The sequence below is a fragment of the Drosophila eugracilis genome, unplaced genomic scaffold (assembly GCF_018153835.1).
Source record: "Drosophila eugracilis isolate 14026-0451.02 unplaced genomic scaffold, ASM1815383v1 contig_1197, whole genome shotgun sequence".
In the NCBI taxonomy this organism is placed as follows: Eukaryota; Metazoa; Arthropoda; class Insecta; order Diptera; family Drosophilidae; genus Drosophila; species Drosophila eugracilis.
This window is the reverse complement of record NW_024571981.1, coordinates 1844436-1861228: the sequence shown is the minus strand read 5'-3', so window position 1 is coordinate 1861228 and position 16793 is coordinate 1844436. Positions and strand designations below refer to the sequence as shown.

Genomic DNA, 16793 nt, shown 5'->3' with positions numbered 1-16793 from the left:
GTTGTTTTTTGCGTATGATTTTTTTGAGTTTTGTTGCAAGGCGAATTCAAAATGGTTTAATATTATGCACAAATCGGGCGAGTTGCGTAGTAAATTATGGACCATTAACCGAACAGGTAAAGCGAAAAGCGAGCTACTACGGACTGCAAGGGGTTTACCTGACCGCCTGGCACCGGGTAATCAAATTTGTGTAAAAATGGCAGCCGGCCTTTGGGTGTAAAATGGGGGGCGGTGTCTTTGGCTAGAAGGAAAAACGCAGCAACAACATCACTTCCAGGGAAATGCGTGCTACCTGTAGGAAATCCAGACCGAAAGAGAAAGATGTAGTAGTAAAGTAGAGGTGCTGCCTCAGGAGCAGCTGCTGTATCGTAAAAACTAATTTTAAAATCCTCTGCTTTAGCCTTACAGCGATCAGTCTGCTCGGGAGTACAGCCTAAAGATGTGGTTGCTACTTATTTTCCTGTCTTTAATTGCGCCCTCATGGCAGGAAAATGCCACAGTGATCACAAATAGTTATGTGACTAAAGCGGGCTGTGAAGCGTTGGTCAAGGAGCCAAATCTCTGTGAGTGCCAGGATCAGGAGATCAAGTGCGAAAACCTCCAGTTACTTAGTGATACTGTGCAGTTATTTGGCATCACTTGCAGCATCTTTGATGCCAGAGGTTACGGCTATATTCCCCCTCTACAAGTCGGCAATATCCAGTCATTGATCATTCAAAACTGCGCCATACCTAATGCCCAGAGTATCAAATACGTACTCAGTAAACTTGGTGTACATAACTACACTGAACTGGAAATCTTCAATCACTTTGATCCCAAGAAACCCGATCGAGGAGAGGTTCTCCAGCAGCATTACACGGACCACGAGGCCCTCAAAAAGGTTTCGATCATTGGTTTTAAGTCCACATTGCCACCGAACTTTCTGGAAAACCTTTCGGAACTTAAGCAACTGTCATTGAAAGGAAGTAGTGACTTACCCGGTTCCATTCTGCATCCCCTACAAAATCTTACGCATCTGGAAATTGTAGTCAAGAACTTGGCCAAGGTATCTGGTGAGATATTTGCCAAACAGTCTAAGCTAAAGAACCTGATGATCGACTGCGATGCCAAGAATAGCAGCGTAGAAATGTCTGCTTTTGGACCACAGGAACTCTGGCACATGACCGATCTTCAGTCGATTGAGATCTTCAACTGCGGCGATAATGTCCCAACTGAATTGTTCTGGATGTCGGAAAAGTTGGCCTACATTGGAATAAGGAGTAACATTAGTTATTTGAGCAAGGACTTTCCTTAAGGTTCAGAAACATCTACTTACTTTGAAGATTGGAGAAGAACAATATTGCCAGGCTGCCTGATCAGCTATTCCGGAACACTCCTCTGCTTCTGGAGATACATTTGGCATTCAACAACTTGGATCGCATTCAGAGGTGAGTTAGATTAAACTATTAAAAAACAAAACATACTAAAATCATAAATATGATCTCTATTTCCAGCGGTCTCTTTGATAATTTAAGGAACCTACAGGTGCTAAACTTGGAGCACAATCCGATAACCACCATAGCTCTAAATGCCTTTACATCCATACCAACGGCCCATATCTATGTGGGCAAACTCTTTAGGGCAGCGAAAAATAATGCCGACTGGGCCCGATCCACCAATGCCACAATCTGCGAGGAGGAGCATATCTTCGGGGTGTGCATCTACTGCAAACGAGATGAGTATTTGGACCACTTTGCCGACTCGGAGAACTGCAACAAGCCCAATCCAAAGATGAAGGATGTGCTCTCCAAGAAGGCCTTAGAATATCAGCTGAATAAAGACGGTCCCTGGAAGGAATGTAAGTAACGAAAAAATACAACTTTCTATCCCACTCCAATAATTTTTCGCCAATAATTTATATTAAATTTGACATGCGACTCCCCTTCCCAACTTCGACATTGCCAAATTGAAAACGAAATAAAAAGCAGAAAGCGCATGAAATACAAACAATATTAATATTTGTAGCTCGCTTTCAACGCCGACGATGATAAGAGAGGAAACTTGGAGTTTGGTGCGAAGTCAACAAAACATTTTTATATATAAATCATGAAAGAAAACAATTTATCTTTTGATTTGTAGCCAAGGGGTGGGTTGCTACTAAAATGAACGAAAACTTTTTCCAGGGAGCAACATGTCAAATGTAATAAGGCCTAATGTTGTCTTCCTTTATTTTTCGGAGGGCTGCTGAAATGGATTGTAAGTGAAAGTCAGATGAGGAAAATCAAGTGAATTATGCGGGTTGCGAGGGGAAAGCGAAAAAGCATTTTAGATTGCTATCAGTTATGATACAAAAAATCCAGATACTGACAGAAGCAACAGGGAAGTAAGAAAGTCATGAGCAAATGTTTCAGTGTTATGCAAATCTCATCAGACATTTCTTATTGTTGATCTAACATGTAACACTGTGCAGTGAAGAGGGGGTCCCACAGAGCTGAAAACTCATAAATGTCAAGGATATCACATGTTGAACTCTGTGGGCTGCCAGCGATGGCAGTAGATTGAACAGCAATCAAATGTAAATTTCTATAAACGGGAAATAAGTTCTTTGGGGTGGCGTCAAGACTTCTGAGCGTCCTAAATGGGTGCTTAAAATAATTCAATTGATAAAAATACCTATAAATATTTATATAAAATGAAATATTCTTACATGTATATTAAATACAATGATATAACCCCAATAACCCCTTTCTCAAGTCGTTTAAAATACAATATGAATATAATTTAGGTGAACTTCTAGTTTTAACGTCTTCCTTAGTTGTCACCCATTTCAAGAACCTAATGGGTGGCATTATAGAGTCTGTTTTTTTTTTTTGCATTTTTCTGAACTCTTTTTGATGCGCTTTAATGCAGGCCATAACTCATGGCCTCACTTACTCAGTCAGTCGTCGGCGGACTTCTAATCTCAATGTGCTGTTTGGGTTGCCACTAATAAAACGCACGACAAACTGACACCACTGGAATCGAAGTGAACCACTGACCAACCACTTTGGACGCCACCGAACACCACCGACATCCACCGGCGTTCCACATGCATTTGTGCTGCCGTTGATACACGACATTGGATTCGGGTTTCTTTATAGGTTTTTTTTTTTTTTAAGCTTTCTGCGTTTCCGATAGACATAATTTGTCGGACATGAGTTGACACTGACATTCGAGGGGTCCGTCCAAATAAAGCAGAACGATTAATGTTCTAGAGATGGGGGATTTTGAGATTAAGTTCAGGGATTAGTAGGGGTATTTATACAATAAAAATGCATACATAAAAGCATAATATTTAATAATAACATATAGCTGTATAGGAATAAGAATGAAATCAATTGAATTCCTTTGTCTTCTTAAACACTCAATCGTGCTTTATGTGAAACTAATTTAGTGGTACCCCCAAAAATTGCTTTGAACCAAGCTAACTAATCCAATCATTTGGACACTCCGCCCTAGAGGAGTCGCGCGACCTGCAAACATAACCCAAAGCCAGAGGCATAGCCAAAGGGGCTCCCCCTTATCTTTAAAATTCCGAAAATATAATGGCATTTAAGGCATATATTCCATTTCAAACCCCCTTAGCATTCTATAGACCCACCTCTGCATACAACTGACCAGCGACAACAACTGGCCACCAGACATCGACTGGCTCTCCACAAATGCAGCTTTTGTACTTCTCGTATCTGGCGGATACATTTCAAAGCAATGCCAACTGGGCTGCGTTTATCGCCTGGTAGCCTTGCAAACCGAGACCCAGACTCACACTCCGGTCTCCCAGAGCTAAGCCAAAAAACAAACAGAGAACCAAAAGAAAAGAGTGAGGGCCGTATGCGAAATTTATGGGCATCAACGTTCAGTTTGAAGCGGGATCCCGAAAAACCTGGACTCCGGTCCCGCGCAGACTAGCTCCAGTGGCTGGCTTGGCATTTGTAATGCCTAAATGCTTTGGCGAATTGATTTTTGGTGTAAACGATGTGCAATTTTAATGGATTGTGCTGCCAGATAAGCCAAAGGAGGCTGCATCGGAGAGTCGGGGTCTATCCTCTCCATCCATATGTATAGTGAGGGTATCCCACTTGGACGATCCGATCCGAGCCGTGGCTTGTCGTGTGTCGTTTAATTGAATTTGTTTTGATTAGTTGGTCGATGTGTGTGCGGGCATTTTGCAAATGCAGCTTTAAGTGTTCCATCGTTGAAGTTTTAAACTCACAAAAAAACAAGGGCATACCAACAAGGAATGGAGAAAAAACCTTAAGGCCTTGAGGCATCCAGCTAAATTGACATTGTTCATAGTCATAACATGACGGAAAAATGTCAATTTAAATATTTGCAAATATTTTAACAAGGCATGCAGACCCAGGAGCGCTAATTTCGCATGTGCGAAATAAAAATTTTGCACATTTTTTTGCGCCGAAAAACAAGAGAGCCCGAAAAAGGTGCAACAACTTTTTTAATTAATTAAGGGGAATGATAACGAAAGCGCCGCGGGAGGGCTAAAGAAAATATTATGCAAAAATTGTGAGTGAAGGGAATGTGAAAAATGTTCGGGTTGAAAAAGGTTAACACGGCAGAACTCCTTTCTGTTCAAACTGTGAACATTGTTAAGAATTTTTTAAAGTATGTATTTTGAAAGCCCTAAGTTTGATATATTAATTCTAAATACGTAACAAACCAAATTTCAATATGACCATGGTAGGCTATGAAAAATTAGGTATAAAAGCTTAGCGATAAACGTTCCCACTTTCAAATCAATTCTCGAAGTGCACTGACGTTAGCAAAAATCCGGAAGAAAAAAAAAATTACGATGAACCAAGCTGAAGCTAAAAGCCAATCTATCGTCTCTACCGACTCCGCCAAGTCTTCGATGGAGGCCACTGAAGTCCAAGAGCATCAGGTTCCTCCGGTGAGTGATAACAACCCACTGGCTCCATTGGCTTCCGGCACTGCCTTCAATATGCCAAAGCCAATTATCGTCAATGAAGAGCCCATTGATGGGTTGTCCGAGAAAGCGGGACCCAACAAGGATCCTTCCGAAAAGAACAAAGAGAAGAGCAGCCGAATTCGAGGCAAGTTTTCCCTCAAGAATATCTTCAAGCCATCTGAACGCAATCGGATCAAAAACCTGCGCCGAAACTTTCAGTTACGTAAGACTATGGTGCCGAAGAACGCAATAATGTGCTTACACGAGATGAAGGACGTGAAGATTGGCGATGTTGTCATCGTCAAATCTCCGGACGGAACATTCGTAGCCACAGTCATGGTCAATTCAAAAAAGTACGTAGGCCAGGGTTTTACTAAGTCGTGTGCCAAAAACGCTGCCTTCGAAAGGGCAATGCGTGACGTCATTATTGCCAAGATGAGTCCGAAGCCGGCCAAGCTTCAGAGAAAGCCCAACGAAACTAACAAGGCAGAAGATGAGGAATTCCATGAAGAGGTTTCTATGATAAACCTAGGATCGTATGCCATTTTCAAGCTGTTCCAGCGATGGGAGCGCAAGGGCTTTGACGTTCCTTGGGTTCGTGTACGGGCTAATGACGTCCACACATCCATCCAGCTCCCAAGATACCAAAGAAGCCAAAAAATTCAGGAGAAGGCACTGAGTTGCCCTCCGGCTCTGTGGGCATTGATGCAGCCACTGGCGAAAAGCCCAATGTGGTGGAAAATATGGAAGCCACGGTGGATAAGGTATTTACCGCTAAGGGCAAATCCAAGAAGGCTGCTCGCCGACATTTGGCCATTGATGCACCCACTGGCGAAGAGCAAAAAATTGAAGCCATGGAGAACAACAAAGTGTCCGCCGCTAAGCGAAAATCGAAGAAGGTTGCTCGCCGCGATGTGGGTATTGGTTCACCCACTGGCGAACAGGCCACTGTGGTGCAAAAAATGGAAGACATTGTGGACAACAAGGTGTCTATTGCCAAGGGAGAATTGAAGAATGTTGCTCGCCACGATGAGGAAGTTGAAGCATCCAACGTTCTGTTTGAAACCAACGGTGAGACTTGATCTAAAAAAATTTATGTACGCCAATTAACGCAAAATGCTCATCGATTTTTGAGATTTCTAAATCACTTCTTAAAGCTCTTAAAGCTCAATTTCCTTTAAACAAATTTGCAAAAACTTAAGCCTCTCTGAATATACAATCCCATTGATATGCTTTACTATGAATATAGGCGAAAGCAGCAATTTCTGTAGGAAAAATTCAATTCCAGTTGAAATTTAAAATTGTAGAACCATGAATTTTCCTTCAAATTTCAAATGACCCCAAACCCGAGGCAAATCAAATTCCAAACTCCATTCACAAGTCAATTAGACAGTGAGAAACCAAACACAGAATGCCATATAGCCCCCGAGGGGTCAATTCGCCATCTCCATTTGAATGACAGGCGGCAGTGCAGTTAACTTGTTGATTTTGCCACAAAAAGGGTTTGAGTTCTATTGAGGGGGGATAAGGTTAAGACCCAGCTGGAGAATTTCAATTGTTTATGCGTAAAAGTCAATTTGTGGAGCGAAACTCGAGTCGTAGGCAATTTGTGTTGGGAGTCTGTGTATGCATTTCAATTAGAAAAAGATTGACAGCTAAGCTTGGGGATTGCAAGTGGTGTGGGGACAGAACAATTGGTGTATCCTCGTATCCTGCACTTGCACTCGCACTTGCACTGACCCATAAGGTTATGCACTTGGCTTGTGGTTTTCAAATTTAATTGAATTTAATTGATTCGGTTTAGGAACTGAGGGGAGTCTGTGTGCACTCACATTGTGGGGGTGGCTTTTGGGTATATAGGGGAGTCGGGAATTATACGGCGGGGTGGGGCAACATTTTAAAGTTGGACTCTACTTTGGCCGGTTAAATGTTGCATGACTTCCAGAGGCTCGCAGTTAGTAGCAGTGAAAAATTGCAGCTGTCAGCGTTGGCCAGAAAAATGATTTGTTGATTTTGTTTCTGGGTTTGAGGAGCTCGTGGGGTTGCATAAATCATAAAACGCTTTACATATTGCATACATATTGGATGGCAGCTCATACTTGCTTCATGTATGCAATTAAACTTAATATAAATGTCTGGTAATTATTGTGTCTGGCTTGCATGAGCTGCACAGACGCTTTAACTTATAATTGACTCAACAAGCTTACCAAAAAACGTATCTAATTTAATAATCTTGCACTTTCAGATGCCGAGATGCAAGAAAAACCCTAAGGTCCCAAACGCTTCACTGGGATGTTACGCATCAGCACACTAGCAACCATATGGATTTATGATTTTTTATGCTTACAACAACTATGAGACTAAAATAAACTGAAATGAGAGTGAGCATAGAATAAAGTGTTTCATTTTTCTTGGTTGGTTTAATGGGAAGTTTCTTTTTCTGGATAAAACTAAAAAAAGATATAAATTTATCGAAATTTCTGGTTCTCGATAATTCCAGTGTAACTATCAAAGAGCCCCCAAAACATGGGTGAGTATCTTCATGCAATCATAGCTATTAGCCCTGCAGAAAAGCAAACGACACACAATGGCATTCCATTTGCTATCCGTGGCAGGAGTATGGAACTAATATTTGCCAAAAATGCCAAAACAAAACGACTGGCATAAAAATCACAATAAAACAAAACAGAACAGAAACAACAGGATCCTGGAGCCCAAAGGCGACTATCGTACACATGTAGCTTTAGCAATGGAAATGGAAATAGGTGGGTGGGTGTTAAAGGCTGGGAGAAATGGGTGGTTGAGAATCCTGAAAGCTTTCTCCAGTATCGCGCCTTTTGTGTGCGATGTGTGTTTACATGGTGATTTTTTGTTGGCACGCGATATCCTTTTTGCCGTCGCCCTGGATGTTTACCTTTCCAGTGCCACCCCCTCCCCATATTAGTTCCCTTGTGTGTGTTTGCTCCTTTCTCGCTGTCTGTCATATATGAGAACTATGAAATAACTGGCAAACATTCAACTATTGTTTGCATTAGTTGGTCCTTTTCAGCTTTTCGGTTTGCCCAAATGCCCCGCATAATTGTTGCCGCTGCATTGTTCATCATCACACAATGGGAAAACACCGAGGAACGCAGGCAACAATAACAACATTTGTCGTTAGTTATTTATTTGGATTTATGACCAACACACTGGAGTTAATTATTGGGTGAATGAATTAACTACAAGCGGTACATCGATCAAATAAAAATCATTTTGAATCATTCAAATAAATCTTGGTTTCACAACATTTGCATCATAAAATACAATCGCTTAAAAATATGGTTAAATTCGTGGACTTTTTTCAGTTTAAAATGTGTTTTAATGGACTCATTTGACCATAAGTACATCGCATTTTCATACTTCAGCACATTTAATTCTTTGACTGCCGGGTGCACCTGAAGGCCAGTGGAATATTGCAATTGCAGGAGGCGTCCTCGTTCTTTGTCGGTGTCATGTCTTTATTGCGGGATGCAAACAGCAACGGCAAACAACGAAACAGCCAACAGGAACAACAACAGCAGCTGTAAATTTATGCACGCACATGCAGCTGGCTGCATTTTTTGCAAGGCCCTACTGTTGCATGTTGCCGCCTTTTTGGGGCGTTTTTCCGCAATGTTGCGAATGTTGCAGGTGCAATAGCAGCAGCAGCGGCAGCACGTGGCATGTGCAACAATGATGTCAAACAAAATATGCAGTTGCTGTAGATCTAAGGAGCTGGGTCTGGGGGTGTCCAAACAGATACATTTCTGCCTTGATTGGGTTGTCACCACGCGTTGTCGCGGGTCCGGAAAAAAAATTCAAATGCCTGTCTTTGGTATTTTTTCGTTGCTAAAAAATTCAATGAATATGTTTGGCTTGCAAGTGGGTGTTGGTATAAAAAGTGTGTTAATTTACAAGAGGTTGGAAAATGACTCGGTTGATTACAATTTGTGTTAAAAAAGATTCAAAGATTATTGAAAAAAAAATATCAATCTTCCTTAAACATAATTCCATTTCGGACCACAACTCGCATTACGTCGATCTCCTAATATTGACTTCAGCCCAACCGCCCAGCCACTTAGCCGGGCTTTAATAAATAGCCCGAAGGACTTCCAGCCCAGCCATCGAACAACGACAAATCACATGAATAATGCAGGCTGTTTACTAGCCACCACACCCACTCGCCAATAATCAACGCCTAAGCATCGAAATTAGCGCAAACAACAATTAAAAATGCTTGAACGCATTTAATTATTTTGTTGATTGTTTGTGCAAATATGTATGTTGGAATCAGAAAAACTAATCAAAAATTCAATAGAAACATACATTTTCCGCAAATTAATTAAAATTATCGAGGCGAACGGACAAATCAAGAGCACATAAAAAATCGGCAGTAAAATAACAAATGGCAGAGCAAAAAGCAACTAATTAATGAGTTGATTAATAAACAATTAGATGTCGGAGCTGGGAAAATAGTTTCCAAATCGATGGCAATTTATGAGCTGGTAATTGACGCCCACACACACGAAAAAGCGGCCCCATAACTCAGCTCTTTGGCCAAGTGGCGACTGTTGTAAATCAAGTGAGCCCGAGCCAGTGAGCCAACTTGTTTGTACTTTTTTTTTTAGTTTTTTCTCCTTTATTTTTTTGGCATGCAAACTTGGCCCAGCTGGAGTTGAAAAGTCTGGAAAGAGCAAAAAAAAAAAAAATAAGAAAAGGCAGTATGCCTCTGCCCACTGTCAGATCCCCTGGCTAGATACCCGAAATTTTTTTTAGTTAACCTCCTTCATCGGGTGGCAGTGGTGGTGCCTAGGCACAAAGGTGGGTGGAGCAGCTGGGATCCCGGTGGCAGCCACTGCACTTGGCTTCTGCAGTTGCAAATTTCTTACTTCTGCACACTGCAGCCTGTGTGCCCGGCCACGCCCACTTCGGCTTCACAGCCCGGGGTTCTTTTTCGGGCTTCACACACATACACACACAGCAACTGGGGAACTGATTGTTCAGATAAGTGGGCCCACGACTTGACTATGCCTTTGGTACTTGCCATTACAATACCCGTATTGACTCAACTCCCCAGCGCAAATATGTTAATTGCACCAGCGCTAAACAGAAGCCCCAAATGGTAGGGGAGTTTCGGTTTCAGGGAGGTGTATCTGATTGTCAGAGTTCAAGTTGCAATTGAAATAAATGTTCCAAAAGCGTTAATTGCTTCATTAACAAGCAAATTACCATACAAATGAAGGCATTGCCAAAATGATATGGAAACATATTGTTTTCCCTCTGTATCTCTAGGATTAAATGTTAGTTTATACTAATGTTTAAAGTTTAAGGTTAAAAAATTCTTCGTATTTTCTTTTCTCTTTTAACTTAAAAGTTCCATGGCCATAGAAATTTATTCAAAGAATTCCATAAATTTCAGCAAATTGAAATTAATTTAAAGACACAAAAAAGCGTTAATTGAACAACATTAGAGCGAACATTTGATTGCTTAATTTACATGAAAATTAACTAAACCAGACGTTGGGTGAGAGGCGAAATCACATAGCAACCGGAATACCAGAGGAAAATACCAAACTAGAGCCAGAAATAATGGGTCAGGTCCCAGGAGCAGGAGACATCCCTTCAGCTGAGAGGACAGCGAGTTCATAAAGATGCAGACCATTAAGACGTTTTAATTCTTGATTTTACACCCTCGTCGCGGGGATTTTTTTGGGTCCAAGGAGTCCAAGAATACGGTCGTGGCTCATGACCCACGAGGGCTGTCAATTTCTGGAGTTTATACCCCTCGTCCGTTGTCGTTTTATTTTTAATTTCGTCTGAGCGAGTCTTTTTTATGCCGTCGAGGCTCATTAGATTTGCAAAATGTTTCGCCTCTATCCGCCGGCGAATGGTGGTCGTTAATGTTATTAGGTTCTTGGTCTCTGAACCCCTCGAACTGGCCAAATGCAATTGGATTAATAAATGCCATTAGGCATTGCAAGTGTTTTATTTTTATTCCATTTTTTGGGAGGGATAATTTGTATTTATGCTGTCATTTTATGCCACATTTAAGTCGAGTTATGGTCGAGGCACAAAAAGTATACAAAGTGAAATATTTTGGGTAGAAATTGGAAAGGGAATTATTATGGAGTGATCCAAAAATCCTTGGGAGAAGAAATAGTATTTCTGACTTAAAACCTTGCCTTGTATTTCTGAAAAATCTTTAATTTCTTGAAACGAAAAACTAAGGGAAATTCATAATTTATCTTTAATTTTATACCACATTACTTTCGCATTATATTCGGATAAAAAAAAAAAAAGTTGTATGGGAAAGAGGATATGGCAAGGGAAATGGAAATGAGACAAATGTCAACAATCGCTCGGATATTTTGGGCATTTGACGGGGTGGCTTTGTGGGTGTGACCCCGTCACTTGGCAAACACATTTTCCAACAGCAATTAGACCAGCGCGTTTTTTATTTTAATACAAATGAAGTGAAATTAAAAGGCAACTGTTGACAAAGGCCGCAGAATCACATGTGGTTACGGTAGAAGAAGAGTAACTCCACCGACGAGGTCGACGGTCATCATCAAAGCAGGCGCACGTGTCTGGGCGGTCACCTTAGTCCAGCGGCAAATGCTTTTGACACCTTTCAAGCGAGCGAGTGTGAAAAAAGCCCTGTATAAAAGGCCACAAAGCCGGACAATTGCAGAGGTCGTTGTGGTCGGGGTCATTCGGCCCCCAAATAACCCTTGGCTGACACCACCAACACCCCAAGTTCATAATAATCAAAAATCTCTGGTCAGTTGCTAATGAGTGAGTTCAACAGGAGCTCAATGAACTCGAAATGTGAAGAACTTCGGAGTAACGTAACTTAGAAGCATCTTATTAACTTCCAGACTGACACCTTTTGTCATCTCAAGATGTCAGTTCTTTTGGTCAAGGAAGCGAAGTAAAAGTTTACAGACAATAAACATGTGAAATGATGGAGGCATCCGAAACTCTAAACACTTTTCCTCAACAAAATCACCTTAAATAACTCACATCGTGCATTTAATAAGTATAAGCTAATTATTTGTTAATCAACACTTACTACACATATCAGACAATAACCAGATTTAGGCATTTCCCCAGGGAATACGTCTTTCCAAAATTCCAGTCGTCAGAAATTCCGCCGACGCTCAAGTAAATTGAATTCTTTTCGGCATACGAAGCTAAACGAATTAAAAGTGTTCGGCAGAATTTCTCCTCATATATATAGATATATAAGTATAGGCAACGACCACGCCCACAGGAGGTGGAAAAAATAATTAAATGATAAACTAATCTACACCCAAGCCTTTAATAATAAGGCCCCAAAGAGGAGGGAACGAGACAGGCCAGAAACTGATAGAGTTAGAGATATTAGTCTCTGTGTTATTTTGGGGAAGAAGTGGCCCCAAAATTGGTTGGAAAAATGGAATGGGTTATATATATATATACCGACCGGGTGTCCTTGCTGGTTTCGCCGCCTGGGCAAATAATTATTATTTTTCGAAACTATAAATCTGCTTACAAAATATTTTCGTGCATTTTTCTCCGAGCCACCCACAGCGAAGGGGGTTAAATGTTGGGGCATCAAGGGGTTACGGAAAGGAGGAACACCAGACTGCGCCAGCTTCGGCAATGATATACAGTTTTCAATTAAAAATTATAGTCTAATGAAATTTTCCAGCATCGCCGGAAGCAGAGTTTTCTGAGCTTTTCATTTTTTTTTTTTTTTGGTTTTGGTTATGGAAAGGGGTTTCCTGGAAAGTTAATTGCCAGTTTCTGTGGGTGAAAGAACCTTTAAAAGGTTTTTGCGAAAAGGTTTCCCAATCACCTTTAGTTTGTATTATGTTTCACTCACTACTTCTATTTTCATGTTTTCCTGTGGCTCAAACATTTTGTCATCTTGTTGGCACTCTTTTGATTTATGCTATTTACTTTTTATCAAGCTGCCGTCAGCACTGGCCGAAAAATAATTACAAAGCTGGGTTCGGTTCCTCTCTCTCTCCATGCCCAACTCCTTCTTGGCAACATTTTTCGATCAAATTTCTTAGTTCACAAAAACTACAGGCCACACACACACATACTGCCCCAGCCACAAAATATTTTGGTATGAAAAATGTCCAAATTGCTAACCGAAAAATGTCCCTTAAAACAGGGGATAGGGCAAAGGCAATTCTGGTCTGTAGTTTGCTTTTTGTTTGCTTTCTAATAGTTGCCAGTTGCCCTACGCCTTCACCATAGAAATGGAAGATGAGGGCGATGAGCACCTGTCCCATAACTGAAACCCTGTCCCTGGCAGAACATAACCCCATCCTCGCATGTAATCCGAAAACATTGTTGGTTTTAGTTTTTACGAGCTACGGTCTATAGTTTGAGTAATTTGCTTTTAAGCGGTTTTTAATATCAAAGTATTGCCGAAATATTTCCTAAAATACGTTCATAAACCAACCCCAAATGCGACACGAAACTTTTCATCCCGAAAATGCGTAGAAAATCTGTTTGAAATTGTTATGTCATTTTTATGCAAAATATTTTCGAAATAACAGAAACAAAAGCCGCTGAGCTGGACCTCGCGCCTTGTGTCTGTCATAAAAATAAAGACAAAAAAATCGTTACATTTAAAAGCTGTTCTCATGAACATAATGGGATCAGAGGGGAAAACCTAAAGTCCAGCGGAAGAAAAACGAACCGAAAGTGAAGAAGTCATCAAAATGTAACTCAAGACATTTTCCGAGACTAATTTCTGTCCTGTTCAGGTTTTTCGTGGGCTCATTTTGCCATTCGTTTCACTTTTTTGTTTTGGCTTTTCCTTTTTTTTGGTTTTTAGGGTGTTTTTTTCTCACCCCAACAGTTCATTAGACAGAATTTACAGTCACTTTTGGGAAATGCAACCGAAATTGTACACAAATGTAGGCCCAAAAAGGTGGCTTTGTTTTTGAGGGATGTAGAGATACTCACTGTAGAGATACTTTGCTCTAAACATCTGAGGTCCTCGTCCACAATTACCATGAATATTAAGCCACAATAAGAGCCAAAAGCTGCAAGCTGAACTCGCAATTGATGGAGCCACAGATGTTTCGGTGAGGTTGTGGTTTTGGTTTTTGGGGTTTCGAACCTCACCTTCGACCAGGTAATTGAAGGAGGGTTGGCTCTGGGTTGGGGCTTTCTAAATGGACACATCCCAGAAGTACCAAATGCATTTTTAATGAAATTTATGTAGGTTTGCATTAGTTAGTGAAATGGGAATGGAAATCAGCGATGAGGTTTGTTAATATAGCATTGCGGTTATTAAAAAGTTGATTAGCAGAATGGTTTCCCAAGTTCTACTGTGTACCATTCAGTTTTCTGTACAAGCCTGCATATATTAATCTTTTTCCTAGCTTTCTCTTCCATATCATAAATCAATTACCCATCCATTTTCAATACGCATTAAAAAAGAAAGCAAAGAAATGGCTTGCAAAAAATAACAGCGTTCAGAAAACTTGCACATTTTTCGGGCTAATCAAGTGGAGTCCCTGGAGAAATGCGCATTAATTTCAAAATTCCAAACAAGAAGTTACCCTCATAGAATGACCCCTGGATGGCCTGCACCCAGTGAACTACCCATTACATACGCAGTTAACTCAATTCCTCTCCTTTCTGTCCATTTGCAATGTTGGCAGCCAAATTGAATTCAAATTCAATTTGAACTTTTCAATTTGGGTGAAGAAGAGGGAGGATAACAGCAGCAGAGCACATTTCGAATGCGTAAAATGTAATGAAAATTATGAGTTGAACCTGAACCTGATTCTGATCCTGAAACCTTACATCCAACCTACACAAAAAAGTGAAAGCTAAATGAAATTTTACAAACCAAATTGTTCATGCACTTTTGAGCAACACTTTCAGCGTTAAAAGGGCAGACAGTAGCTCAGACAGTTGGCCAAATGAAATGAAACATACTCGTAAATTTAAATTGAAATTGAAATACGGCAAACTTCAGACGTGAGTCCTGTTTTTGTTGCCTTTCGTTGCCGCGGGCAGCGTTTTTGTAGCTGGGTGTGACATTTGACGCCCGACGAGGGGAATTTTCTCCATTTTCCACCCGAAGCCCACTTCCCCGCACAAACACTCACTAGTTATGACAGTTACCACTTTAATCAGACCAACTCCCCCGTCTGCCATTTGGCGCATTCATAAACAGCGAAACTTTTACGAGGCACTTGGCCAGTTGACGAGTCCTGGACTTCAGCTATGTCCATGCTATCCAGGTACATCCGCCGCACAGATGAGGTCCTGGACGTTCCACATTGTTGACCAAACATAAAAAGAAGTTCCCCGTCAAATGGGACTTGTGTTGCAGCTAGACTGAGGCTTACCCCTTACAGTAAAATGCATAGCAATAAATTCTTAATAAATCAAAAAATAGGGTAAATGATCGTTGATATTACTTTTAAAAGAAAGCCAACAAATGCACCAATTTTAATATGGACTAGGCTGCACTCCCTTGTGTTTAGCACACACAAAAGATTGCTCTGCAGCCAGAATCGAACCAAAAATCCAAAATAGGACCAGACACAATCCCAACTGCCTACCAAAAACTCTCCAGGGCAGACCGACAATTATTATTTTACAAATTGATATTTATGAAGCAATTTACAAAATGTTTTTACGCCAAACGACTTTTGCATCCGACAGAGTTGGGAGTCTGAGGCTTGCACAAATATTGCACAGATTGCAGTCGAGGCCGGGTTACAGGATTCCATCCAAGAGACCCTTGGGCCAGGATGCCTGCCTGCATTGGCATTGCAGTCGGGCAAAAAATGTCATGAATTTCATTCGGCAAAAGGAGCAAAAGGTGGCGTGCCAGCAAACGGTTGACTTTCACCCAGCGAGGACCCACAAATGTTTATTAATTTTATTGAACAATTAATTAAATGCGGGCAAAATGTTTTGTCAGCGGCAATGCCAAACGACAGCTGCAAACGACGACGACGATGGCGATGGCGATGGCCTTTGGTTTGTTGCAACTGAGCCTGCAAGTATGCAGCGCAATATTAAAATACCACAAAAACGTGACTCCAAGTTGCAGGGGTAAGGGGTTATTAGGGACTACGGAAGGAATCCAGGATGTTCCGGATGTCATTACCTATAAATGTGAACTGACATTTCATTTTAACGGATTGAAAATTTAATTTATAGAAGTTTGAGTAATAAAAATTTATTTCGAATGGACATTTATAATCCAACCTATAATTCTGGTCAGAGAAATTTTAAAAAGTTTTTAAAAATAGGTAAAATATCGAAAACTTTTCCCAGAACACCCCGAAAAAGTGTATGATTTTATGAAGTGCAACAGCAGTTGCAACAACAATCAAAGGGCCGTTAGCACTCAATGCAAATGTTGCAGTCACAAATTGTTTTTATTGAAATGGAGCCCACCCATCCCACCAGAAAACAAAGAAAATTGCCAAATGAAAATAGGCAAATGGCAAAATGTGGTCCATTGTTTAAAAATATATACATATGTGCAGAATGTCGCCCCTCCACCCCCATCAAAACAAATGCAGGCCATAACAGTTTTGTTATTTAATGGCAAATTTATTTGCATATTGTAGCATTCCAAGAGGGGGTGGCAGGGGTGAATCGAAATGGGTTGGGAAATTCAAGGAGGTTGGCGAGCAAGCGATATGCACTTGACACTCAAGTGGACGCTACACACATGCCAAAATCCGGCGAGGGTATATTATTCTCGAGGGTTGCTGGGCTTTCAAAAAAAAGGTTTTCGGTTTTCGCACACTCTCCACTCGCTTAAGTAAATACAAATTTACATTTCGCTGCCATA

The 16793-nt window shown here is 40.9% G+C and overlaps 1 protein-coding gene across 1 annotated transcript; it reads left to right on the top strand.

Annotated features, from left to right (window-relative positions):
- Nucleotides 1-384: 384 nt before the first annotated feature.
- On the top strand, nucleotides 385-7353 carry LOC108103653 (receptor-like protein 32). Its single transcript, XM_017209252.2, is given in 5 exon segments — nucleotides 385-1285; nucleotides 1287-1319; nucleotides 1321-1427; nucleotides 1494-1837; nucleotides 7188-7353. Coding segments are annotated over 5 exon segments (1356 nt in total). The 5' UTR covers nucleotides 385-439; the 3' UTR covers nucleotides 7214-7353.
- The last annotated feature ends 9440 nt before the right edge of the window (nucleotides 7354-16793 follow it).